The following is a 25793-nucleotide window of genomic DNA, read 5'->3' as shown; positions in this document are numbered from 1 at the left end:
TAGTGATGGGAAAAATGAAACTTTTCAGGGCTCCGGATCCCAGGTTTCGAAACGCTCTAAGGTTTCGGATCTGAGTTCCGAAACTGAAACCGAAACCTTAAAACCTTCGGGTCCGTTACGTAACGAAGCAGACTTAAGCAGGGAGGTTTCAGTTCAGTAGGTATCGACATAGTTTGTAGTGCGCTTGCGCGTACTAGAGTTGTGAGTCTGAGATTTCATAGGGTGTCATAATTCAAGTTCCGAAACTTTAACTCAGCGGTTTCATGAAACCGGATCCGTATTCTCGGTTTCGAAACCGCGTTTCGAAACAGTTTCATGAGACACATCACTAATCTGATTGGTTGATTTAAAAAATGCAAACATTTCAGCCAATCAGATTGTCTAAACCGAGAATTGACCTCACTTTGTGGTCCCCGACCTGAACGTTTTGAAAATATTACAAATTTAGCAATCAGATCGCTTCATCCTAGAGTTAAACCAAGTTTATTATGATCCTGATGGCCAATAATGGGCTAAAATATTGAAGATTAGGATAGAGAATATGTATAGTTGTGTAGCTACCCTGTTTATCTTACATATGTTTTATTGAGAGTTCATTGCAAATGTCAGTAGTTCAGTACATTTCTTAGACTTACTTTTCCATGGACACTCGTTGCCGTGTTGAAAGTCCAGAAGAGGCGCGGTAAACAATAAATACACCCAGTTTATACTGCCAAAATGAGACTGAATAGGCCTTTTACTCCCCTAGTCTAAATATCTTTTGCATTTGAAACAGAATAATTTGACTACATTTTGTTTGTCTGTTTTAGGTCACAGAGCAGCCTATGTGAATACAGGAGGTAAGAAGCATCGGTTCCACAAGTTACAGAAAAGCAGAGATGACTCTGAGGACCAGCCTGATGATGAACTACCCCGTAAGTTAAATGTCTACCACTTCTACGAGGTGAAAAAACCTTATACTTTTTCATGTTAACAAAAAAGTGTAAAAAAAAACAAACACTTTTTTCTTCAATTTTAGGTTTGATAGAGGGAACTGTAACAACAGAGGTCTTATCGTCCCAAAATCGAAGAAAGAGGGAGGGCAGGATAGGAGAAACCCAGCCGTTCCGAGAACGTATTGTTTCTCTTTCGGATCTCGCCCGGGGCGGTAATCAAAATCTTTTTTTTTATTTATACCTACTCAAGTTCTTAGTGATCAAGTTTGTGGAACGTAAACTCTGATTCTGAGGTCTCTCTTATTTACTCCCTTGAGTACGTAAAATTTCTTCCATTAGGCATTTTTTCTCCTCACGAAATTTTGAAAGTGTTCAAGAGTCCTTTATTTCTCTCTTTTTTTTCCCAAGCTAACTTGTTTTTCTTTTGTTTCCTCTGGTCATGTGTACAGGAAACCCGGGCCGTTTTTCCCTAGGCAGGCGCGGTCGACTGCCCAGCATCAGTATAGACCTAGACGATGGAGACCAATGTAAGAGCAATCCCCCTGGAATACAACCCCCGGCCCAAACGCACTACGGTAGAACATTTGTTTGCTTTCTTGCATGAGGGATAGATTAGATGACTGTACTATGTCTGTTTGTCTTAAGGGACTACTGACACTCGTCCAAAGTGAGACTTTTATACCTATTTAAAATAATGTACTATGTCTGTTTGTCTTAAGGGACTACTGACACTCGTCCAAAGTGAGACTTTTATACCTATTTAAAATAATAATAATAATAATAACAACAAACAAACGAAAAAAACTGACTAACCTACCTTTACAATACAATTTTGTTGGCCTCTGAGAGTACCTAAAGACGAATCAAACCATTTTATCCTGTGATAACCAAAGCTAGAACTTGGGAATGACTTAAAATTAAAAACATTAGAACTTGGGAATGACATAAATTAAAAACATTCCTGAACCAACACTTTAACTGTACCACATAATAATTATAAAGTTGCAGTTTATGAAGTAATAAGTTGTTTTTAAGTAATCATACTATTAAGCACGTAAAATCCTTGCTTCCAACTTTCTTTAGTTCGTAAAAATAACAAATAATTCGATGTTTGTTTTGAGCTTTAATTTCAGAACCTTACTTCGGATTATACCTACTCGTATTTTTTAGATTCTAAATCCAATAGGCATTTTCTGGGGGAAACCAAAGCTGTATGTACTTGAAACGAACCTGTAGATATATCCCTATTTTGCCTATTCTAGCACTTTCTCGCCTGCAAATAGTTAGAGATCTTCACCTTCATAAATGTAGACATCTAGCATCTGTAATGAAGCGTTAGTGAAATGATATACTCGAATGTGTTTAGCTTAAACTTCATGCACCGTAGAAATCAAATTACGAAAATCTAGGGTAGGATTTTGTTTTCTTATAGGTGTTGTGCAACGCAATATCTTCAATTTTTCTAGCTTAATTACTATACGGAAATAGTATCTACCTATCTACTGCTCTGTACTTTCTCAAGAGATATTATTTTACTCTTAGTATCTATTTATTTTTAAGCAATCAAATTATTTAAAATTCGACCATTGTTCACTGCATCTTATAAAAATCCTTTTAAAGTACTTATGTCTTGTTGCCTGAATCAGCTTCTCACGGGCAATGTCCCCCTACTTGCACCTCTAAATATGACTCCCCTTGATTAGGATCATACGAAATGATCTATTGTGAAGAAACTTAGCTATGACGTATAATAAAATTCGAACAATCAATTTAACCAATTTAAAAGTAATTCAATCAATGAAAAAATCGGTTTTTAGCATTTTTAATAATTTCAACATTTTAATATTTTAGAAAATGGTCTCAAAGCTTGAATCACACAAGCCCTTGCATAATAAGTATGTACCTAGTACCTATTTTAAATGCACCGCCTTTAGTCTACAGACCATTACTATAGTCTTCAGAAGACTGTAAGAACTTTACGATTTTATTATTATTTCTATTATTCTCTTTTTAAGGAGTGGCATCTAGTCTTTGTATTACTGAACATTCCTTTTGGGGGGAAATCTGAACTTGAAGGTAGTTTTGTTCTTATACATAGGAAAACTAGCCCTTTAGTCAATACTAACCCCTAACGGATGTCCAATAAATCCAGCCCTAGTTCATTATATCACCCACCTAGTACCTAGCATTTTTAATAATTTCAACATTTTAATATTTTAGAAAATGGTCTCAAAGCTTGAATCACACAAGCCCTTGCATAATAAGTATGTAGTACCTATTTTAAATGCACCGCCTTTAGTCTACAGACCATTACTATAGTCTTAAAAAGGCTGTAAGAACTTTACGATTTTATTATTATTTCTATTATTTTCTTTTTAAGGAGTGGCATCTAGTCTTTGTATTACAGAACATTCCTTTTGAGGGGAAACCCGAACTTGAGGGTAGTTTTGTTCTTATACATAGGAAAACTAGCCCTTAAGTCAATACTAACCCTTAACGGATGTCCAATAAATCCAGCCCTAGTTCATTATATCACCCACCTAGTACGACATTGTTCTAATCCCAATAGCTTCCAAATGCCACAAAGTTTTGAACATAAAAGTTAGATTAGATTACTTTCTGTTTGTTTTACCTGCTAAATTATTTTTCCGCCCAAAAACTCAAGTGCATTGTATTGTTTCTTCCGACAGGAATTTGTTTTGGGGATTATTTTTCTGATGTTCGGGAAATGCGAAAGTTTTTCATTCCTGAGACTTCCTTATGTGCTTTTGACAAAAAAACGAAACTTTCCTCTTATGCTTTGATATGATCGAATTCAAACAACGATCATTATGTGTAATGTTGCCATTCAAAATTGTAAATTGACCTTTGTTGTGGAAGAAGTTTTCATTTGAAAATTGTGAATAATTTTGAGGGAAGTTGTCAATTTCTGATGTTCGGGAAATGCGAAAGTTTTTCATTCCTGAGACTTCCTTAAGTGCTTTTGACAAAAAACGAAACTTTCCTCTTATGGTTTGATATATGATCGAATTCAAATAACGATCATTATGTGTAATGTTGCCATTCAAAATTGTAAATTGACCTTTATTGTGGAAGAAGAAAATAAAATTGTGAATAATTTTGAGAGAAGTTGTCAATTTGGACACCATTGAATTGAAGATTTAAAAGTACCTAAGATGATCGATTGGTCTCATTCCGCTCGTTTAAGCAAAAACTTAGGAGTACGTGGATAGGTAGGTAAAGGTAATTAAAATTAGGAGTACATGAAAATGCTGAGTAGGTAGCCTGAAAATGCTACCTACTCAACAATAGAAGTTAATTTATTTTGAGGGAAATTCGATTAAAATCGTAAAATTACGTGCCAAAATTGTAAAATTCAACACTATCTCCAAAGATTGGGTTTTTAAAAGTTTGATTAACAAGTATGGGCAGAGGCGTTTCACTCCAAGTACATAGTATGTGTTCCAATCTTTCTTGAATACAGCTATAGCTAAATGTCTGTCTATGTTTCTACTTTTTACAACGTCTTCGTTATCTTCGAGTGTTTTATATCTGTCTGTTTCATTCATATGTAATTTGTCTTTACTTCTATTATACATCTACAGGGTGTCCAACAACTAGTGACAATAGAAGTTAATTTATTTTGAGGGAAATTCGATTAAAATCGTAAAATTACGTGCCAAAATTGTAAAATTCAACACTATCTCCAAAAATTGGGTTTTTAAAAGTTTGATTAACAAGTATGGGCAGAGGCGTTTCACAAGTACATAATATGTGTTCCAATCTTTCTTGAATACAGCTATAGCTAAATGTCTGTCTATGTTTCTACTTTTTACGTCTTCGTTATCTTCGAGTGTTTTATATCTGTCTGTTTCATTCATAATATGTAATTTGTCTTTACTTCTATTATACATCTACAGGGTGCCCAACAACTAGTATGTGTCATGTTGGATCTGGAAGCGAATAGTCTCGAACAAATAGTGGATCTGTTCATTGAGAAACTGAGAACCACGGAATCGATTCCCGATCATGAATCTCAGGAAAAGGTAAGTCAAAACTGACCCCTATAGCCAATCAAAAACTCACATTATTCTTCCATTTTTATATTATTATGGCACAAGAAACAAGAGTGTTTATTTGATTAATTCACTCCGACAGGTATAACAAAATCATTGAGAAACTGAGAACCACGGAATCGATTCCCGATCATGAATCTCAGGAAAAGGTAAGTCAAAACTGACCCCTATAGCCAATCAAGAACTCACATTATTCTTCCATTTTTATATTATTATGGCACAAGAAACAAGAGTGTTTATTTGATGAATTCACTCCGACAGGTATAACAAACATATCCACATCAAATGTAAACAATACGCGTACATCTAAGATGTGAATACATACATATTTAATATCTTCTAAATGCCAAATATTCTGTAGGTGGTGCCCAACAAAGCACATGTCTGAATCTCATTTATACATTAAAGGATCCAGGGATAGAATCAAGATTAGATTTGAGTGCTCTTTGCTCTTTGTTTTTCTTTTGTCTACTTCTCCTTCTTCCTCCCGTCTTCTTGTTCTTCTTTTTATCCTTGTCCTGTTTCTCCTTCCGCGCGTTCTCTTTCCTCTTCGTCTCTGTGTCATTCCTCCCTTCCTCTTCGTCTTATTCTCTTTCTCCGTCGTCGTCTTCTTCTTCTTCTTCTTCTTCTTCTTCTTCTTCTTCTTCTTCTTCTTCCTTCTCCTCCTCCTCTTTCTCATTCGAAAACATAACACGTGTAGCTCATTGGAAGACAATGAAACACATTTGAGGGATTTGTACCCAGAATACATACATATTTAATATCTTCTAAATGCCAAATATTCTGTAGGTGGTGCCCAACAAAGCACATGTCTGAATCTCATTTATACATCAAAGGCAAAGGATCCAGGGATAGAATCAAGATTAGATTTGAGTGCTCTTTGTTTTTCTTTGTCTACTTCTCCTTCTTCTTCCTCCCTTCTTCTTCTTTTTATCCTTGTCCTGTTTCTCCTTCCGCTCGTTCTCTTTCCTCTTCGTCTCTGTGTCATTCCTCCCTTCTCCACCTCCTCTTCTTCTTCCTTCTCCTCCTCCTCTTTCTCATTCGAAAACATAACACGTGGAGCTCATTGGAAGACAATGAAACACATTTGAGGGATTTTTACCCAATGTCTCATTTTCGGGGGTATAAATAGATTGACCCAGTTTATCCCACACACTAAGTGTGATCTATCATTATTCTATTATTATTTATTGTCAAAGTCAGGCCCGTATCTATTATTTCAGCGAGGAGGGCCCAAGAATATGAACATTGGCCTACAGGGGGTTAGGACGGATGTTTTAAATTATAGGCTAATAATTTTAGTGCTTTACATTACTTCATTTAAGAGCGAAAAAAAAATGAAAGTCGGTAGGAAAGGCCCGGCCCCTCACTAAATACGACCCTGGTCAGATTGTTTGGGATTCAAGTGTGACATCAATAAACCCCCTCCCCCCCACACACACATGTCCAAAATACAATACACACATGTCCAAAATATGCTTACGTATATAGTACATCATTAAAATTATGACTAGGTAGCTAGGGACTATTATTACACTCAGAGGCGGTTTTAAGATGTGATTGTGTTTGAATTTAATTTACCCACAGACCAATTTGTGCCTATGGGATCGGCATGTTCTAACTATTCTAACACTTCCGTCAAATTTATTTTACCAGATGATTCGATACTGCAAAAGAAAAAAAAAGTGATCCACCCATTTTTCCTTATGATAAAAAAAGAAAAACTCATCTATAAAGAATAATATGACTGGGAGCAATCATTTTCCTCAGAGTGTTTGGGATATGAATGTATGATGTTCCGGATGCTATAATATTCTTCATACCAGAGCAGCCTGTACTCAACATAGGATTATATTAAATACTTAATGTATATCTCGCTCTTCCTTCTCCACCTCTTTTTCATTAACACCCTTTTCTTTCATTCCTTCTCTTTCTCTCTCTCTCTCTCTCTCTCTCTCTCTCTCTCTCTCTCTCTTTTCATTCTTATGTTTCTCTTCAATTTCCTTTGTTTACTTCTTGTTATATTCTACCACCTACCACTGCTCTTCAAGTTCCGGTATCTCCCTCTGTCTTGTGTGCTCTTGTCCTCTTGTTGATATTATACTCATGTTGTTCTACATGGTATCGGAAAAAAGTCCGTAGGGGGTTTTACCTTCTATTCGGTGACTAGCAGGTCCTCACATTAACCTCACCCAAATTGAGAAAAGCCAGCAGTAGGCGATCGCCCAGATGTATCCTGGTGTCCACTGTGCGCAACGTTGCTTAATCCATGGGGAACTGGTACATTTACTGGTGTCCACTGTGCGCAACGTTGCTTAACTACAATAATCCATGGAGAACTGGTACATTTACTGGTGTCCACTGTGCGCAACGTTGCTTAACTACAATAATCCATGGAGAACTGGTACATTTACTGGTGTCCACTGTGCGCAACGTTGCTTAACTACAATAATCCATGGAGAACTGGTACATTTACTGGTGTCCACTGTGCGCAACGTTGCTTAACTACAATAATCCATGGAGAACTGGTACATTTACTGGTGTCCACTGTGCGCAACGTTGCTTAACTACAATAATCCATGGAGAACTGGTACATTTACTGGTGTCCACTGTGCGCAACGTTGCTTAACTACAATAATCCATGGAGAACTGGTACATTTACTGGTGTCCACTGTGCGCAACGTTGCTTAACTACAATAATCCATGGAGAACTGGTACATTTACTGGTGTCCACTGTGCGCAACGTTGCTTAACTACAATAATCCATGGAGAACTGGTACATTTACTGGTGTCCACTGTGCGCAACGTTGCTTAACTACAATAATCCATGGAGAACTGGTACATTTACTGGTGTCCACTGTGCGCAACGTTGCTTAACTACAATAATCCATGGAGAACTGGTACATTTACTGGTGTCCACTGTGCGCAACGTTGCTTAACTACAATAATCCATGGAGAACTGGTACATTTACTGGTGTCCACTGTGCGCAACGTTGCTTAACTACAATAATCCATGGAGAACTGGTACATTTACTGGTGTCCACTGTGCGCAACGTTGCTTAACTACAATAATCCATGGAGAACTGGTACATTTACTGGTGTCCACTGTGCGCAACGTTGCTTAACTACAATAATCCATGGAGAACTGGTACATTTACTGGTGTCCACTGTGCGCAACGTTGCTTAACTACAATAATCCATGGAGAACTGGTACATTTACTGGTGTCCACTGTGCGCAACGTTGCTTAACTACAATAATCCATGGAGAACTGGTACATTTACTGGTGTCCACTGTGCGCAACGTTGCTTAACTACAATAATCCATGGAGAACTGGTACATTTACTGGTGTCCACTGTGCGCAACGTTGCTTAACTACAATAATCCATGGAGAACTGGTACATTTACTGGTGTCCACTGTGCGCAACGTTGCTTAACTACAATAATCCAATGAACTTTAGCCGTATTTGTTGAACTGTATAGATATTTCAGAACTTAATATGTATAATGAACTGTAGAACTCACGTAAAAGAGACCCTGACGGAGCTTTTAAAAGTCCAATGAAGCTCAAAATCTAATGAGTTTTTTTTATCTTTGTGTGTTGAACATTTTTGCCAAATTTTATCAACATCGCATAAACCGTTCGAAAGTTATGGTTAGAAAAACAGTCCCACAAACTAAATGCAAAAATCGTAGAGTTAAATCTTAGCTGTCACTTCGTTCGTTCAATAATTTCTTCTTTTCCCCCTCTTTTATTTTAGGTCCGCGAGGCCCTTCTGCAAAGGCATCGACATCAACATGAGAGACGCAAGGATAAGGACGGTATGAGACTCCCCATTATACGGTCCCTGGCTGACATTGGCAAGAACCACTCTTCGTCTAAAAGTAAGTTCAGAATCCATCAGAACCCATTATAGGTTCCACAGACAGAAAGTTGATTTTGAAGTTTCTCAGGGTGCATTCTTTTGGCCCCCAGGTGTGAAAAAAAAATACAGTCAAAGTCAAAGTTTATCTTCGGCAAAGATTTGAGCCAAGCACTTGCTAGTGCACAGTTAGTACTCTTATCTACCCCTGGTAGGCTATTGAAAAGGGAACTAAACTATTGCCTCAATCCCTCGGACCATTAATTGTTTGAAAGTTTAGTAGGAAAAAGTATCATCTTGATAGATATAGAAAAAGCGTTCGAAACCAACCTGTCAACTTTTGAAAAATTCTGCAGTGTAGGTAATGATAACTTTATATACTTCGCTTACCATTGCCTATTGAACTGTAGAACTCACGTAGAAGAGACCCTGACGGAGCTTTTAAAAGTCCAATGAAGCTCAAAATCTAATGAGTTTTTTTATCTTTGTTATTATTTCATTATTTTCCTACAGAATGAGTGAATAGTTACTTTGAGAAAAGAATATAAAGTGGAGTTAAGTTGTCGGGAGTAAAATTTTGATAAGTTGTTGACGTTCTGACAGTGAAAGTGAAAGCTTCTACAGACTCTTGAGGAAGGTTTTCATGATTGGATTTATATTTCGGCAGTGGCGGAACGTTGAGGACATTTTTAAAAGTTAGTTTTAAGGAGAAAGATTCTTTATTTTAGGGGCAAGATCCTTGATTTTAGGGGCAAGATACGGAAATTCAGACGCTTTAGAACAGCATAGAACATTAAATACCTACAACACGTACACAGAATTTACCTAACAGCTTGGGAAAATGGCCTGGTGAAACCCCGTCTATTTTCCTGACATATTATGAATCTTTTGGATTTGTAAACAACGAACAACTTTTTGGAAACAAAGATACGACACTGAAGTAATATTTCTATTATTAAATTATATCTTTCCACTTTCTTTTGAAAGTTGAAGGAACATTTTGCGACGTAGTTGATGAAGAAACGTTCTGACAGATAATGTAATTAGTATTCTTGAAAGATTCTATGAACTTTAGCCGTATTTGTTGAACTGTATAGATATTTCAGAACTTAATATGTATAATGAACTGTAGAACTCACGTAGAAGAGACCCTGACGGAGCTTTTAAAAGTCCAATGAAGCTCAAAATCTAATGAGTTTTTTTATCTTTGTGTGTTGAACATTTTTGCCAAATTTTATCAAAATCGCATAAACCGTTCGAAAGTTATGGTTAGAAAAACAGTCCTACAAACTAAATGCAAAAATCGTAGAGTTAAATCTTAGCTGTCACTTCGTTCGTTCAATAATTTCTTCTTTTCCCCCTCTTTTATTTTAGGTCCGCGAGGCCCTTCTGCAAAGGCATCGACATCAACATGAGAGACGCAAGGATAAGGACGGTATGAGACTCCCCATTATACGGTCCCTGGCTGACATTGGCAAGAACCACTCTTCGTCTAAAAGTAAGTTCAGAATCCATCAGAACCCATTATAAGTTCCACAGACAGAAAGTTGATTTTGAAGTTTCTCAGGGTGCATTCTTTTGGCCCCCAGGTGTGAAAAAAAAAAAAAAAATACAGTCAAAGTCAAAGTTTATCTTTGGCAAGGATTTGAACCAAGCACTTGCTAGTGCACAGTTAGTACTCTTAACTACCCCTGGTAGGCTATTGAAAAGGGAACTATTGTCTCTATCCCTCGGACCATTAACTGTTTGAAAATTTAGTAGGAAAAAGTATCATCTTGATAGATATCGAAAAAGCGTTCGAAACCAACCTGTCAACTTTTGAAAAATTCTGCAGTGTAGGTAATGATAACTTTACTTCGCTTACCATTGCCTACATCAGTAAATGGTTTCTTCAAATTAAATTGATCCCAAGGGCAAGGAAAACCTAAACCCTTGACAAATGGAGTGTGCCTGAAGGCATGTGATATGTTCCAATCCTGTCGACCCTTGTTACAGTGTTGATATGGAACTTTACAAAGTAACCGGGTCTTTGATAATTTATTTGAGACGTTAAGGGTCCTGTCGACCCTTGTTACAGTGTTGATATGGAACTTTACAAAGTAACCGGGTCTTTGATAATTTATTTGAGACGTTAAGGGCTTTGGAGATACTTTGGTGGAGGTACTTAGTGCCAATCTGGTTCCTTTACAGGAACTTCAAGCACTAACAGGCCCTTGCTAAGTTTGGGCAAATATGTGATCCATGTGATTCGAATTGACGGTAAAGCTTTGACTTGAACGAGCACCAATCGAAAGCTATGGTTATATTGAAGAAAGAAGGCAAAACTTGGGGCAATGGGGCATATTCTTAAAAGGGATGTTAGTGTACAATAGAAGGCTTTGGTGGAGGTACTTAGTGCCAATCTGGTTCCTTTACAGGAACTTCAAGCACTAACAGGCCCTTGCTAAGTTTGGGCAAATATGTGATCCATGTGATTCGAATTGACGGTAAAGCTTTGACTTGAACGAGCACAAATCGAAAGCTATGGTTATATTGAAGAAAGAAGGCAAAACTTGGGGCAATGGGGCATATTCTCAAAAGGCATGTTAGTGTACAATAGAAGTTAATTTATTTTGAGGGAAATTCGATTAAAATCATAAAATTACGTGCCAAAATTGTAAAATTCAACACTATCTCCAAAAATTGGGTTTTTAAAAGTTTGATTAACAAGTATGGGCAGAGGCGTTTCACAAGTACATAATATGTGTTCCAATCTTTCTTGAATACAGCTATAGCTAAATGTCTGTCTATGTTTCTACTTTTTACGTCTTCGTTATCTTCGAGTGTTTTATATCTGTCTGTTTCATTCATAATATGTAATTTGTCTTTACTTCTATTATACATCTACAGGGTGCCCAACAACTAGTAATGGGACCAGATAATGTTCATTACTTTGTCCATTTTCTACTTTTACTAGGTATTTCTAATTTTCGGTCGTTAAGGAGCGCGGTAGCTCTTCGCCCCGCCCAGTCAAGAATGTTTGACAGCTTAAGATATTATCCTCAATGATTCCACGTCTAAACAGACGTTAAGTTTTTTTTGTATGGTCCACTACTTTGAGGACATCCTGTATATGATGTACCTATCTCTGTGTTTGTGTACACTATTACTCGTACGTTTTTATCTCTTTATCTGTGCTATTTACTGTGTCTCAATTTATCTACATGTAGATACATAGGTATACACTATACATACCGTTTTTATCTCTTTATCTGTGCTATTTACTGTGTCTCAATTTATCTACATGTAGATACATAGGTATACACTATACATACTCATACCTACGTTTTTATCTCTTTATCTGTGCTATTTACTGTGTCTCAATTTATCTACATGTAGATACATAGGTATACACTATACATACTCATACCTGTTTACTTATGAGCTCCTTTCTTCCTGTCTTTGATTGTCTATCTCTTGTTCCGGGTTACATGAAAATTCATACATAAAGAGTTGACGGTACGTTAGGAGGGGAGATAATACTCGTAAGGTTGTTTTTTTTTTATTATTATTTTTTTTTTTTCAATGCGTCAACATCAGATATGTTACAATCTGCGAGCTCCTTTCTTCCTGTCTTTGATTGTCTATCTCTTGTTCCGGGTTACATGAAAATTCATACATAAAGAGTTGACGGTACGTTAGGAGAGGAGATAATACTCGTAAGCTTTTTTTTTTTTTCAATGCGTCAACATCAGATAGGTATGTTACAATCTGCAATGTTATGCTCAGTTTATATTTCAGAGAAATCCTTCCTTTCTGAAGAACGAAGAATAAAGTTTTTAAGAAGGAAAAGTAATTGAAAATCGTACGACGTCAAGTTTACGCTACCTAATCAACTTAATGTCGGCTTAGAAGTAATTAGTTTAGCTCGCATTTACATTGAAATTTGCTTGATTACCTCACATGAGCTCGTTTAAGCAAAAACTTAGGAGTACGTGGATAGGTAGGTAGGTAAAGGTAATTAAAATTAGGAGTACATGAAAAGCATGAAATAATTGAAAATCGTACGACGTCAAGTTTACGCTACCTAATCAACTTAATGTCGGCTTAGAAGTAATTAGTTTAGCTCGCATTTACATTAAAATTTGCTTGATTACCTCACATGAGCTCGTTTAAGCAAAAACTTAGGAGTACGTGGATAGGTAGGTAAAGGTAATTAAAATTAGGAGTACATGAAAATGCTGAGTAGGTAGCATGAAAATGCTACCTACTCAGCTACCTACTCGTACTGAAAATTTACATTTTCATTTTTCGATTAGTTGCAAATATTGCTTCTTCACCGACGATTTTTTTAGGCGTTTTTTCTTTAGCTGAATACTTCTGAATTATACAAGTTTGGTTCGATTAGTTGCAAATATTGCTTCTTCACCGACGATTTTTTTAGGCGTTTTTTCTTTAGCTGAATACTTCTGAATTATACAAGTTTGATCAGTTTGGGTCAAACTCGTTTGAACATTACATATAAAACAAATAAAAATGGTTAGCTTTAATCCTGAATTGTTTCAAAATGTTCAGCATAAAGCAAAATTGTTTAATTGGGTCACCATGATTCAGGATATTTCAGCTAAATTAAAAAGGCTTATTGTATGCATCTGTAATACCCGTACCTACACTTCCATGCACACTGCACCCGTGCCTATCTTATTTCTGACTTTCACATCATTATCAGACCACCTCTTTTTGCCTCTTCTCTGTCACTTTTATGTTATCAACCTGTATTTATTTTTCGCAAGTTCCTGCGAAACACAACTTGTGAATTAGGTGGAATGAAAATAGGTGCATTTCAACGTATTTCCATTACAGGGAGATGGTTAGCTTTAATCCTGAATTGTTTCAAAATGTTCAGCATAAAGCAAAATTGTTTAATTGGGTCACCATGATTCAGGATATTTCAGTTAAATTAAAAAGGCTTATTGTATGCATCTGTAATACCCGTACCTACACTTCCATGCACACTGCACTCGTGCCTATCTTATTTCTGACTTTCACATCATTATCAGACCACCTTTTTTTGCCTCTTCTCTGTAACTTTTATTTTATCAACCTGTATTTATTTTTCTTTTTTTTCACTTTGTTTTTCTCTCTTTTTTGTTTCCTCTTTGCATGTTTCCCTTCAAGTTGATGACGTCACATCTCAATCTAAACCTTCTGCTCCGTTAAGTGGAAACTTTCTGTCCATTCCTGGCTCTGCTCACGGTAAATCTTTCCTGCACTTCTCTTAGAATTATTGCATGACGATGCGAACGCTTTAGTCACTCGCTTGCGAAATAATTGTGTACAAATGTGTTCAAAAGAAATGGTACCTGCTACCTCGAAAGGAATGAAACATACCTCAAAAGAGGTGTATGCAATTCCTTTTACCATTCCTGGCTCTGCTCACGGTAAATCTTTCCTGCACTTCTCTTAGAATTATTGCATGACGATGCGAACGCTTTAGTCACTCGCTTGGGAAATAATTGTGTACAAATGTGTTCAAAAGAAATGGTACCTGCTACCTCGAAAGAAATGAAACATACCTCAAAAGAGGTGTATGCAATTCCTTTTGCAAGTAACTCACTACAATAAAATAGAAAATAACCTAAACACTGAGTTGCATAAAATTCGCCACGAAGGTTAAATCGCATGCATTTGGAGTTGCTTACAAAATTCTTTGTTGTATACTGCGCTAAGGCATTCTAAATCAAAAGGTAACTAGAACTCTTTCCATTCTAATGTATAAATCAATTTCAATAATTTTTATTCATGTCTGATTATAAAGGGAATATAAATGATGTCATAAATATAGAACTTTAAATTTTGCATGTACAATAAAATAGAAAATAACCTAAACACTGAGTTGCATAAAATTCGCCACGAAGGTTAAATCGCATCCATTTGGAGTTGCTTACAAATTCTTTGTTGTATACTCAGTATACTGCGCTAAGGCATTCTAAATCAAAAGGTAACTAGAACTCTTTCCATTCTAATGTATACCTAAATCAATTTCAATAATTTTTATTCATGTCTGATTTTAAAGGGAATATAAATGGTGTCATAAATATAGAACTTTAAATTTTGCATGTCTTTTCAGTGCTTATAACACTACGTGCTTGCTATGAATGGTGTCTAAGTGTTGGCATATTCACTGCTACAACAGAACAATATTTTTATTTAGTTAAATTAGCACGTCTACTAAGGATTTTAGCCTGAAGTGACGGTCAAATGGAATATTTTTCGACGGCCATTTTTGTTCACAATATTAAATAACTGGATTTTTTCTCTATACGTTGTGTTGTTTAAGGAGTTGGATGATTATTTATTTCTCGTTCAATATTAGATTCAGTATCCTTACAATAAGTACTTGTCGAGTAGCTGGATTGTTTAATATCGGGTTCCATTGAGTCGATTATCTGAGCCTCTGATTGCTTAGATTTAGGAGTTGGTGATCTATTTCCAATTTCGTCTATTTCTATTTTGCATGGTTCACTCTGATTCTCTACCTTCGCTGGTTCATTCTGATTCTCTAGCGTCGCCTCAGATTTCCGGGAGTGGTGTTTTGATTTTCTGTTTCGAAGTTCTGTTTCCGTTTTCCACAACGTTAATATTTCTTCAGCTCGTTTCTTCATGGCCTTGTTATCATTCATTGGTTCGTCTAGCCGGAGGTATAGTCCTTTTTTCTTCAACTTTAGTTTTGACTTGTTTTCTATAGGTTTCTTTTTGTGGGCACGTTTCAAGTATATGGATGATTTTTTAATGTCACACTGTTTTTTCTTCACGCCATCAACTTTTACTTTGGGCACCGAGTCCAGTTTCTTTATTCTAGCTTTGTAAAGTAAGTTGACATCTTTTTTGTTGACATCCGACTTGTTTACCCCCCTAGCCATATTTGCCGTTTTGTCATTGTGTCTAATGCTTGGTTTTCTGCCTGGAATGGCTTCACTAATCTGTCGTTTAATAACACTAGGATGATCCTTGTGTCGAGATAGATACACTGTCTTGGATGTATGCAGGGATGGGTTTGTGCTTGGTGATGTATCTGTCAATGAATAGAGTGCATGACTTTCTCTTCTGTCAATCGTTTTCATATAGGATGAGCGATGAGATTTCATTGGCACAGGTAGCATGCTCTTTCCTCGTTTGAGTCGATGTAAAGTACCTGAAGTGTTGTATGATAAACTCTTGTGTTCAGAACTTCTGACGCTTTGTCCAGGACTCTGAGGTCTGAGAGCTCGAATAGAGAAAACTCGTGGTGACAATCTGTCGTCCGTTTGATGGAGACCAAATTTATTTTCAGATTTTTCTCTTGTTTTACCTGTGAAAAAATATCATGATTGACGCATTACCGCTTTTTCATACTGTAAGTAAAAGATACACTCTAACATACACTGCTCGAATCTCGAATGACACAGGTATACTTACTTACCCCTCACTGGACGTTGAGTGATTTGCATGGACCCTGCCGAGTCGAATTTTGTAATGGAAGAGAAAGTTGGATCAACAGTAACCATCTCAAATCTTTCCAGAGGCTCCTGAATATTCGTACCTCCTTTGCTCGATTTCAATTCTTTGGTTGCATCCTGTGTGCTTTCTTTATCTGCGTCCTTATCCTCGACTTCTGTGCTGGATGTGTTGACAGCTTGGCTCAGAAATTCTCTCTTGTTTTTGATAAGAACATTTGTGTTTGTGTTTTTCAAGGTGGCCTCTAATCTCGTGCTGCTTTGACTTGATACGATTTCTATTTTAGAATTTCCCAACGTGTCAATGGTAAAGATGGGAACAGCTCGACCCATCCCTTCATCTTCCTTGTTTTGTTTTTCAACTCCTTTCATTTTTATTATTTTCACTGTAATATTTTTCTTCTTTTTGCGCTCATCGTCTGAAGACTGACTATTGGTTGATCCATTTTCACTTTTAATTCTTTCATGTGGTGTAACGCGTTGTTTAACTTTGGGTGACGTAAAATCACTTTCATTAGACATTTGTTTCAACGTAGTCATACTACTACACGTTGGGATTCGATAATTCTGTACAAAATCCGAGTCTGTATTCGATGGACTTTCGGATTTCACTCGGTGACGTAAAATCACTTTCATTAGACATTTGTTTCAACGTAGTCATACTACTACACGTTGGGATTCGATAATTCTGTACAAAATCCGCGTCTGTATTCGATGGACTTTCGGATTTCACTGCCGCCATATTGGAATTCGTATACGGTATGTTGCTGGTGGATGAAATCTCAGAAGTGAGGGTTGTATCAGCATTGGTGACTGATGATAATCCACAGCATCGGTTGTATTGATTGTTGGATGTTGTCATCTCTTCGTTAAACTTACCAGCCTCGGGATGTGTCAAATCACAGGTTTCTCCCTGAGAAAGAAAAGAAAGGGGTAATAATCAAATGAAAGAACGATAATTTGCCAGTCTTTCAACGTTATGTTTTAAACTCCAGAATAACTAATCCAGGTAATTTAGTTACAAAGAAGTGTCTAATCAATGACAGGTTTCTCCCTGAGAAAGAAAAGAAAGGGGTAATCAAATGGAAGAACGATTTGCTTTGTCAACCAGATGCTTAATGTTGATAACTCGCCAGTCTTTCAACGGTATGTTAAACTCCAGAATAACTAATCCAGGTAATTTAGTTACAAAGAAGTGTCTAATCAATTAAGTATCTTGTATAACTGATCAGTCAGGGCTGAGCCTCACAAGTTATATTTAATGGTATTGACAAATTTGAACAACTCCCCAGAAAATCAATTTACTGAAAACTCCCAGTACTTCATAAGTACTGCCTATAGCAGGGATTTCCAACTAGCGGTCCGCGGGCCACATGTGGCCCACCACACCATTTTTGTGGCCCGCGAAGCTTTCAGGGTGGTCCCCTCGGGCTTGATTTTTGCTCTTTTATTATGGACTGGACTCCGAAAATGTAGCATCCACCCCCATCCCCTCTAGAAAATCCTGGATACGGACCTGCTCCTTTGTGTATTTGGCCCGCGAAGTACCTGCCAATGTAGCATGTGGCCCGCATACAATTGGAAGTTGGAAACCCTGGGCCTATAGGTTTGAAACTTACACAGGAAACTGCCGAAATGAATCCGTCTGAAGTCTGAATCGCATCAGAGCGGTTCTGTATTTTCGTGCTCAGCTTGTTGCATAGCGTAATGAGTTCGGGGGCAATAACGAAATCCACCTCTTCAAATGCCACATAAAAGTCAATCCTAGGTTCAGATCGTACTGGATAGTCGTGATGACAGCGTGAGGATGGGGAGTGCATGGATGTACATTTCTGGAAAAGAGAAACCAAATATGTAAGACCTTGTTTAGACTGCGAGAGTTAAGGGACTTTTAATAAATTTTTAATTTAGGGTTGTGGGATGCAATAGACCTACATACTAGACTGCGCACACGGGAATTTCAATGTGATGTAATGTAATTTAGGGTTGTATCCTCGGTAGGATTGTGGCATGGATGTGAACATTTCTGGAAAAGAGAAACCAAATATGTAAGACCTTGTTTAGACTGCGAGAGTTAAGGGACTTTATAAATTTTTTATTTAGGGTTGTGGGATGCAATAGACCTACATACTAGACTCCGCACACGGGAATTTCAATTTGATGTAATGTAATTTAGGGTTGTATCCTCGGTAGGATTGTATCCATTGTTAAACATAACTGTAAGTAAATAATAAAGGGACTTTTCAGTCTTATGCTGGCACTATAAACAAGGTATGTTCTATTGCTATTCTATTCAAATCTAGTAATGGTTTCATTTCCCCAAAAGCCTACTAGATTCATGATTTCCCTATGGATAGACGGAGTACATTGATTTCCCTACGGTTTACCTATTTGGACATGGTGATTGGTGTTTACAGAAGAAGCAATGAGTTTTCTACTTTTGTTGACCTTTGGGAATTCCTAGGAGCTCTCCACTTTTTGCTGCTAAGGACAAGTAGGAAACAATTTGCTAACCTCACCCTCAATGAGAAAGTACAATCTATGGATAGACGGAGTACATTGATTTCCCTACGGTTTACCTATTTGGACATGGTGATTGGTGTTTACAGAAGAAGCAATGAGTTTTCCACTTTTGTTGACCTTTGGGAATTCCTAGGAGCTCTCCACTTTTTGCTGCTAAGGACAAGTAGGAAACAGTTTGCTAATCTCACCCTCAATGAGAAAGTACAACGTGAAATCTCAGACAGTCACCCCTCTAAATACCAACCGCTTTTGCCGTTGATTAACTCCAGTGCTAGGAAATTTATAAATGGATAGGGAATCCAACTGGGTTGAAGAGTTCCTTGGGACCCTGCCACTTAAAGGTGTAAAAAATAATGAGGAAACTGAAATACGTGAAATCTCAGACAGTCACCCCTCTAAATACCAACCGCTTTTGCCGTTGATTAACTCCAGTGCTAGGAAATTTATAAATGGAAAGGGAATCCAACTGGGTTGAAGAGTTCCTTGGGACCCTGCCACTTAAAGGTGTAAAAAATAATAAGGAAACTGAAAATTTATTACCTCTTGCCCCTTGATAAGTTTTCTTGAAAAAATCCACTGTTTTGTTTTTACATCTACTCTGATTCATTTTTTGTGAAAGTCTCCAATATGTATGTTTGTTGGTCTTTGTTTTGCTTCGAAACTGTTACTTCTTGTTTGGTATCAATTTTGATTAGGTGTATGAGTCAACTTTTACGTGTTTTGTAAATTTACTTTTGCGCAAATAATTTCGGTGATGAACTAAGGAGAGTGGTAGCTTTCCAGCCATTATAATTAGAATTGCTGTCGGTTTGGGTAATGGACTTTGCTGGCAAGTTCCTGCGAAACACAACTTGTGAATTAGGTGGAATGAAAATAGGTGCATTTCAACGTATTTCCATTACAGGGAGATTAGAATTGCTGTCGGTTTGGGTAATGGACTTTGCTGGCAAGTTCCTGCGAAACACAACTTGTGAATTAGGTGGAATGAAAATAGGTGTATTTCAACGTATTTCCATTACAGGGAGAAGAAAAAAATAGACATATGCGGGTGGGTTGTAGTAATCCGGTAGCGAACTTTAGCTAAGGACCAATGTAGATTTTTAATTGTACCAATGTAGAACGCCTGGTAATAAACATGAGTATGCAATGTGCCATGTAGAAAACATGCCTTGTTAAAAGTAAGGTTTTCCTTAGCTAAGTAACTAGCTACATCTACATACATATGTAAGTTAAGTACCTTTACCTATTTAAGATTTGGTCCAATGTTATTTATTACGAAGACTATAAACAACACTTTTGGTTATGATTATTCAGGTGGAGCACCAGTGCCTGATCCAGGAGGAGGTATGCCAAAGAGTGTCAGCTCTCATTCTATGTACAGAAACCACAGTGGCGGAGATCTCAATTCCGATCACAAGGTAAGTATCACTGGCGTATTTCCCACCCCGGATATTTTCCAATTAGATCAACGCCAAAAAAAAGTCGAACACTTTTTTTTTAGATTCAATTTTATTGCAATTTAAAATGTTAATAGCTATGATTTTTCAGATATGTAACTAATTCTGTGGTGATCTTCAGGGCTGATTTGAACGAACCTTATCTGTTTGGGATAAAATGCTCCCCAGGCGGGAATCGAACCCGCGACCTAGTACTTACAAGGTAGACACACTACTCTCCAAGCTAACTGGGCTGGCAAAACCCGAGCTCCCCAGGCGGGAATCGAACCCGCGACCTAGTACTTACAAGGTAGACACACTACTCTCCAAGCTAACTGGGCTGGCAAAACCCGAGCTTTACCGAGATACCTACATATTATTTATTTTTATATATCCGTGTCTGCATAGATACCAGGATAACACATAACTATACCGATATATGCAATCCTTTTCTGATTTTTTTAGTGCAACACTCATTTCATGCGGAAAATCCCTCCTGGTTCAGAAGCAGCCAATATTCTCGTAGGAGAACTTGCGTTCATTGACAAAATCCTGTCTGGATTTATTCGACTCAAAGATGCCGTGTTCCTGGGGGACCTCACGGAGGTGTCCTTGCCTAGTCGATTCATATTTATACTTCTGGGACCCGCGGTAAGTAGAAGACAGCCTTACTCTTAGAAGACTTTGGTTGGGTGGAAGAGATCACTGAGTGAAAATCCTGCCATAAAACCTTCAAAAAAATTCTCAGTTCTTTAAGGTCGGAACTTGCCAAACGATTCCGAGTTAACCAAAAGGTTCACAATAATGGAGCATATTATGCAAATGAATGAATTGACGGTCTCATGTTGACACAGCACCTTTTGTGTACCTTCTCGCCCATCTAATGAGCAAATTGCGCGATGGACATGCTACGACACAGACCCGTAAAGTGTAGTAAATGATTTATCACTATTTTAATTCTAAACAAAGATGTGGAATGGATGTTGGGAAATCGTATGCTCAATCTCTGTCTGCCATCTTAGCTAGCTTGGAGGGTAACGTGTCTGCCTTTTAAGTGCTAGGCCGTGGGTTCCATTCCCCCCCGGGGCGGACTTTATCCTAATGAAGGTTCGTTCTCAAAACGGCTGGCTTTCTCCTATCCTGTCTTTCCTCTCTCTTCGCTTTCGGGACGACAAGACCCTAGCCACTACCTCTATCCAACCTCCTAAAAAATATCCCCGACTGATTTTAATCCAATTAACTCTCGTTTTAACAAATTCTTCATTTTAACCCATTACCAGTCCGGTGTCACTGATTTGCACGAGGTAGGCCGGGCCATGGCTACTCTCATGTCGGACGACGTGTTTCATGAGGTTGCGTATAAGGCGCGCAACCGCACGCATCTCCTAGCTGCCATGGACGAGTTTCTGGACGCAGGGACGGTTTTGCCGCCCGGGGAGTGGGATCCGGCTATCCGGATAGAACCGCCCGCCGCCATACCATCCCAGGTAAGGACGCTTTAGCCGGCCTTTAGTTCGGAAAAAAATCGTGTCGTGCGGAGTGGGAACACGCTCATTTAAATTACATTGTCTACAGGACATTTTGTGTTGTTCGGGGGAAAAATCGTGTCGTGTAGTAGTAGGAACACGCTCATTTAAATTACATTGCCTAGAGGACATTTTGTGTGGTCCGAAAAAAAAAAAAAAAATCAGATGAAACTCACGATAAGATGCAATGGGCCATTTATGTATTTGGGTTAAAAAAAAAAAAAAACTGCCAATAGAATTCTTGCGTTTGGGTAAACATTATGAATAAAAGGGTGATTTCTTTGTAAAAAGTTGTGAAGAATCCAAATCTAAGGTCAAAACTCCGAAAAAGTGACTTTGAAAGGTCAAAAATTTAATTTTTATGTGCCGTTCTATTGAAAAAGTTCAAAGAGTGACGTCAGATTATGAGAAATGCGCAGAAACACATTAGACTAGTGTTGCCTACAAGGGAGCTTTGCTCGGGACAGTTGATATGACGTCATCACGTACGGAAGCGTATGCCGTGACGTCAATGTTTAAGATTTACAGGTGTTTTTAAAACAATTATCTCGGGATCTAAAAGAAGGAAAAGATTAAAATTCTCTAGTTCCTCATTTTTTTTCAGCTCATTGGCTTTGAAACCTCACCTAAGTACCTAAGCCCAACTGGTCTATTCTGTTCACAGGATGTGAGGAAGCGTCCGTCTGATAGGCCCAAGGATGAACAGGAGGCTGAATTTGAAGAACAAAAGCTGAGAGAGGAGTCGGGTCTGTCTAGGAGTGGAGTTCTGTTTGGAGGTCTTATAAATGACATTAGGAGAAAAACGCCTTGGTAAGTCATTCTCGAGTAGGACTAAAGAGTTCCTTACCCAAACAGTAGGCGAGAGAGGAGTCGGGTCTGTCTAGGAGTGGAGTTCTGTTTGGAGGTCTTATAAATGACATTAGGAGAAAAACGCCTTGGTAAGTCATTTTTGAGTAGGACTAAAGAGTTCCTTACCCTAGCAGTAGGCTTTTATTATTATTTTTAACAGCTCATTGGCTTTGAAACCTCACCTAAGTACCTAAGCCCAACTGGTCTATTCTGTTCACAGGATGTGAGGAAGCGTCCGTCTGATAGGCCCAAGGATGAACAGGAGGCTGAATTTGAAGAACAAAAGCTGAGAGAGGAGTATTTAAGTTGGAAAAGGCTAGGAAGAAGAACTGGGAACTGTAACTGCTAAAGTCCTTATCGTCCAGAAATCCAAGAAAGACAGGATATGAGAAAGCTAGCCGTTCCGAGAACGATCATTATCCGCGGGATTCAAACCCGCGACCTAGCGCTTACAAGGCTGACGTGCACAAGCAACCTTACTAGGCAGGCCTCTCTAAGGTCTCTAGTGACTGAGGTGTTACTCTCCATTTGATGGCGACATGTCACCCGTCCATATTGCTTATCGGCCATCTCATGAGGAACATACTACGGTATGGGCATGCTACGATACAGTGTAATGTTGTTTCATTGCTACGAAACAAAAACGGCGGTCAAACACTCTTTTTCACTCTTAAATAAAGATATCTGAAACATTGTTTCTACTTTTCTCTCGTTACAGAAAGGCTGTGGTTATCATTTAGACTTGTTCGTTTTGTCTCTTCTGATAGTAATTTGCTCAGTAATGGGGCTGCCTTGGTTTGTGGCTGCCACAGTTCTGTCAATTAACCATGTCAATTCTCTCAAGCTGGAATCCGACTGTGCTGCGCCCGGCGAGAAACCAACATTCCTCGGTGTTAGGTAAGAATAAAATGAAATAGGTGTATATTTATGTATTATACACACGGGAAACGGCGCGGCGGGTTTCCTTTTGGAAACTGAAATAGCGCCCAAGATGGCGGACCATCGGCATCGGTTCCTTTTCCGAAAGTTTCCTCACCTAAAATAACACAGGCCGCGGGTTCGATTCCCGCCCGGGGCGGATTTTATCCTGATGGGATAATGTTCGTTCTCGGAACGGCTGGCTGTCTCCTATCCTGTCTTCCTTCTCTCTTCGATTTCGGGACGATAAGACCATAGCAGTTACAGTTCCCTCTGTCAAACCTCTTCAAAAAAATAATAATAAAAAAAGTAATAACACAAGCAACCTCCGAGACTGAAGTTGCACTTTTTAGGCGGTTTAACAGGAGGAACTGTATCTACTGAGGTCTTATCGTCCGGAAATCGAAGAGAGTGTCCTCCTTCGAGAAGAAGGCCAGCCGTTCCGAGAACGAATCTGATCTGTTAAGGTTAAGGATAAAGTCCGCCCCGGCAGGAATCGAACCTTCGACCTAGCGCTCAAGTGCTAACTAGCTTTCTTTTTGATGCTACCTATACACTGCCTAGGCAAAACATGGCATCACTTCAAGGTAGTGCACTTCATGCTAACAAGCCCCTATTGAACTTATTTTTTTTAATAATTTTGATTATGAAATCCTTACCTCGGCCAGGATTGAGCCCACACCTTCCTTATTACCAAGCGAGTCGACCACTACACTACGGAAGTAGGTTGAGGGTAAATAAACTAGATGTTTTCGCTGTTATATGATTCATACACAAAAAGCCCACCTAAGGCTTAGGTGCTGTGTAGGAAGTAGGTTGAGGGTAAATAAACTAGATGTTTTCGCTGTTATATGATTCAGACACAAAAAGCCCACCTGAGGCTTAGGTGCTGTGTAGAGGTAAACAGCCCTAAAGGATGGTTTAAGCTTCTACGAATCTTTCGCTGTTGTAACATTTTTTCCGTTGGAATTCTGTATCAACAACTGCTTCGGTGGTGTAGTGGTCAAGGCGCTCGCCTGGTAAACAGGAGGGCGTGGGTTCAATCCCATCCGAGGTATAGAATTCTATCCTCAGTATAATTTGAGAATTTGACCACAATAATAGTAGTAGCCCCTGCTGGAGTAAAGAGACTTAAATAAGCACAGTATAAATGAAATCTCTGCCTCGGTGATGTAGTGGTCAAGACGCTCGCTTGGTAAACAGGAGGGCGTGGGTTCGATCCCAGCCGAGATATGGAATTTTATCCTCCATATAATTTGAGAATTAGACCACAGTAATAGTAGTAGCCGACTGCTGGAGTAAATGGACTTTTCAGTCTTATGCGAGCAGTATAAATAAGCACTATTACTATTATCTTCTCTCCTTGGTTAGACTGCGGGGGAAAAGGGACTTTTCAGTCCTATCCCAGCAGGATAAACAAGGTATATTCTATTCTATTCTATTCTATAAATAAGCACTATTACTATTATCTTCTCCCCCAGGTATTGGTCAGATTTCAAGGATGCTCTCGCTCTGCAATGCGTGGCCTCCTGGATTTTCCTCTACTTCGCCTGTCTCTCCCCCATCATCACCTTCGGAGGCCTGCTCAGTGAGGCCACAAATTCCAATATGGCTGCGATGGAATCTCTGGTGTCCGGGTTTGTGTGCGGGATGGGCTACGGGTTCTTTTCCGGACAGCCGCTGACCATTTTGGGCTCCACGGGCCCCGTACTGGTGTTCGAAACGATTGTATTCGATTTTTGCAAGTAAGTGGATTTTTAGGAGTCTCTGGCTGCTTACTTACGTTCTGGCTGTCTAGGAAATTATTCTCTTTGTTCCCACAAACAAAGGTCCGTAGGTAGTATACTCCAGCAGTAGGCTACTACTATTACTGTGGTCATTCTGAAATTATTGTGGAGGATAAAATTCCATAAATCTGCTGGGATTGAACCCACGTCCTCTCCTGTTTACCAAGCTAAAGTCTTGAGGCAGGTTACAAAATGTTAACCCCTCTGTTTTCCATTTTCCAGACAGAACTCCTGGGACTACATGTCATTCAGGCTCAGTTTTCTAAAGCTTTTGCGATCTCCGAGTCTATAGGAAGGAGCACCTTCAAAGGCAACCCTCGCTCCACTCTATCCCCTGGTCTCGCGGATCGGTAGGTGGCGATGTGCGCATTAGTCTTACGTTTCGGGCTAAGGTATCAGGTTAGGTC

General features: G+C 38.5%; 3 protein-coding genes across 3 annotated transcripts in view; 2 read left to right on the top strand and 1 right to left on the bottom strand.

Annotated features, from left to right (window-relative positions):
* The window catches only part of LOC113468339, a 2837-nt gene extending 1285 nt beyond the window's left edge, over positions 1-1552 (top strand). The window contains exons 3-4 of the mRNA XM_026825169.1: positions 810-914; positions 1385-1552. Of these exons, the coding sequence (XP_026680970.1) occupies positions 810-914; positions 1385-1539 (260 nt within the window). The 3' untranslated portion in view covers positions 1540-1552. The remainder of the gene's footprint in view (positions 1-809; positions 915-1384) is intronic.
* Positions 1553-4878: 3326 nt separating this feature from the next.
* LOC103511400 (electroneutral sodium bicarbonate exchanger 1) overlaps positions 4879-25793 on the top strand; it is a 26888-nt gene continuing 5973 nt past the window's right edge. The window contains exons 1-10 of the mRNA XM_026825168.1: positions 4879-4981; positions 8771-8894; positions 11290-11358; positions 14030-14107; positions 20185-20288; positions 20772-20957; positions 21587-21793; positions 22497-22642; positions 25081-25344; positions 25609-25638. Coding sequence (XP_026680969.1) covers positions 4880-4981; positions 8771-8894; positions 11290-11358; positions 14030-14107; positions 20185-20288; positions 20772-20957; positions 21587-21793; positions 22497-22642; positions 25081-25344; positions 25609-25638 — 1310 coding nt within the window. The 5' untranslated portion in view covers position 4879. The remainder of the gene's footprint in view (positions 4982-8770; positions 8895-11289; positions 11359-14029; positions 14108-20184; positions 20289-20771; positions 20958-21586; positions 21794-22496; positions 22643-25080; positions 25345-25608; positions 25639-25793) is intronic.
* On the bottom strand, positions 14950-19678 carry LOC103511395. The gene is made up of 6 exons (XM_008476119.3): positions 19411-19678; positions 18360-18373; positions 17967-18167; positions 16973-17260; positions 16314-16851; positions 14950-16202 (listed from the first exon to the last, which is right to left on the bottom strand). The coding sequence occupies exons 1-6, from the start codon at positions 19475-19477 to the stop codon at positions 15187-15189; spliced, it is 2124 nt and encodes a 707-aa protein (XP_008474341.2). The 5' UTR covers positions 19478-19678; the 3' UTR covers positions 14950-15186.

Source organism: Diaphorina citri, unplaced genomic scaffold (assembly GCF_000475195.1).
Source record: "Diaphorina citri unplaced genomic scaffold, Diaci psyllid genome assembly version 1.1 scaffold711, whole genome shotgun sequence".
Taxonomy (NCBI): domain Eukaryota; kingdom Metazoa; phylum Arthropoda; class Insecta; order Hemiptera; family Psyllidae; genus Diaphorina; species Diaphorina citri.
The sequence above is the reverse complement of the archived record's forward strand: the minus strand, read 5'-3'. Positions and strand labels throughout refer to the sequence as shown.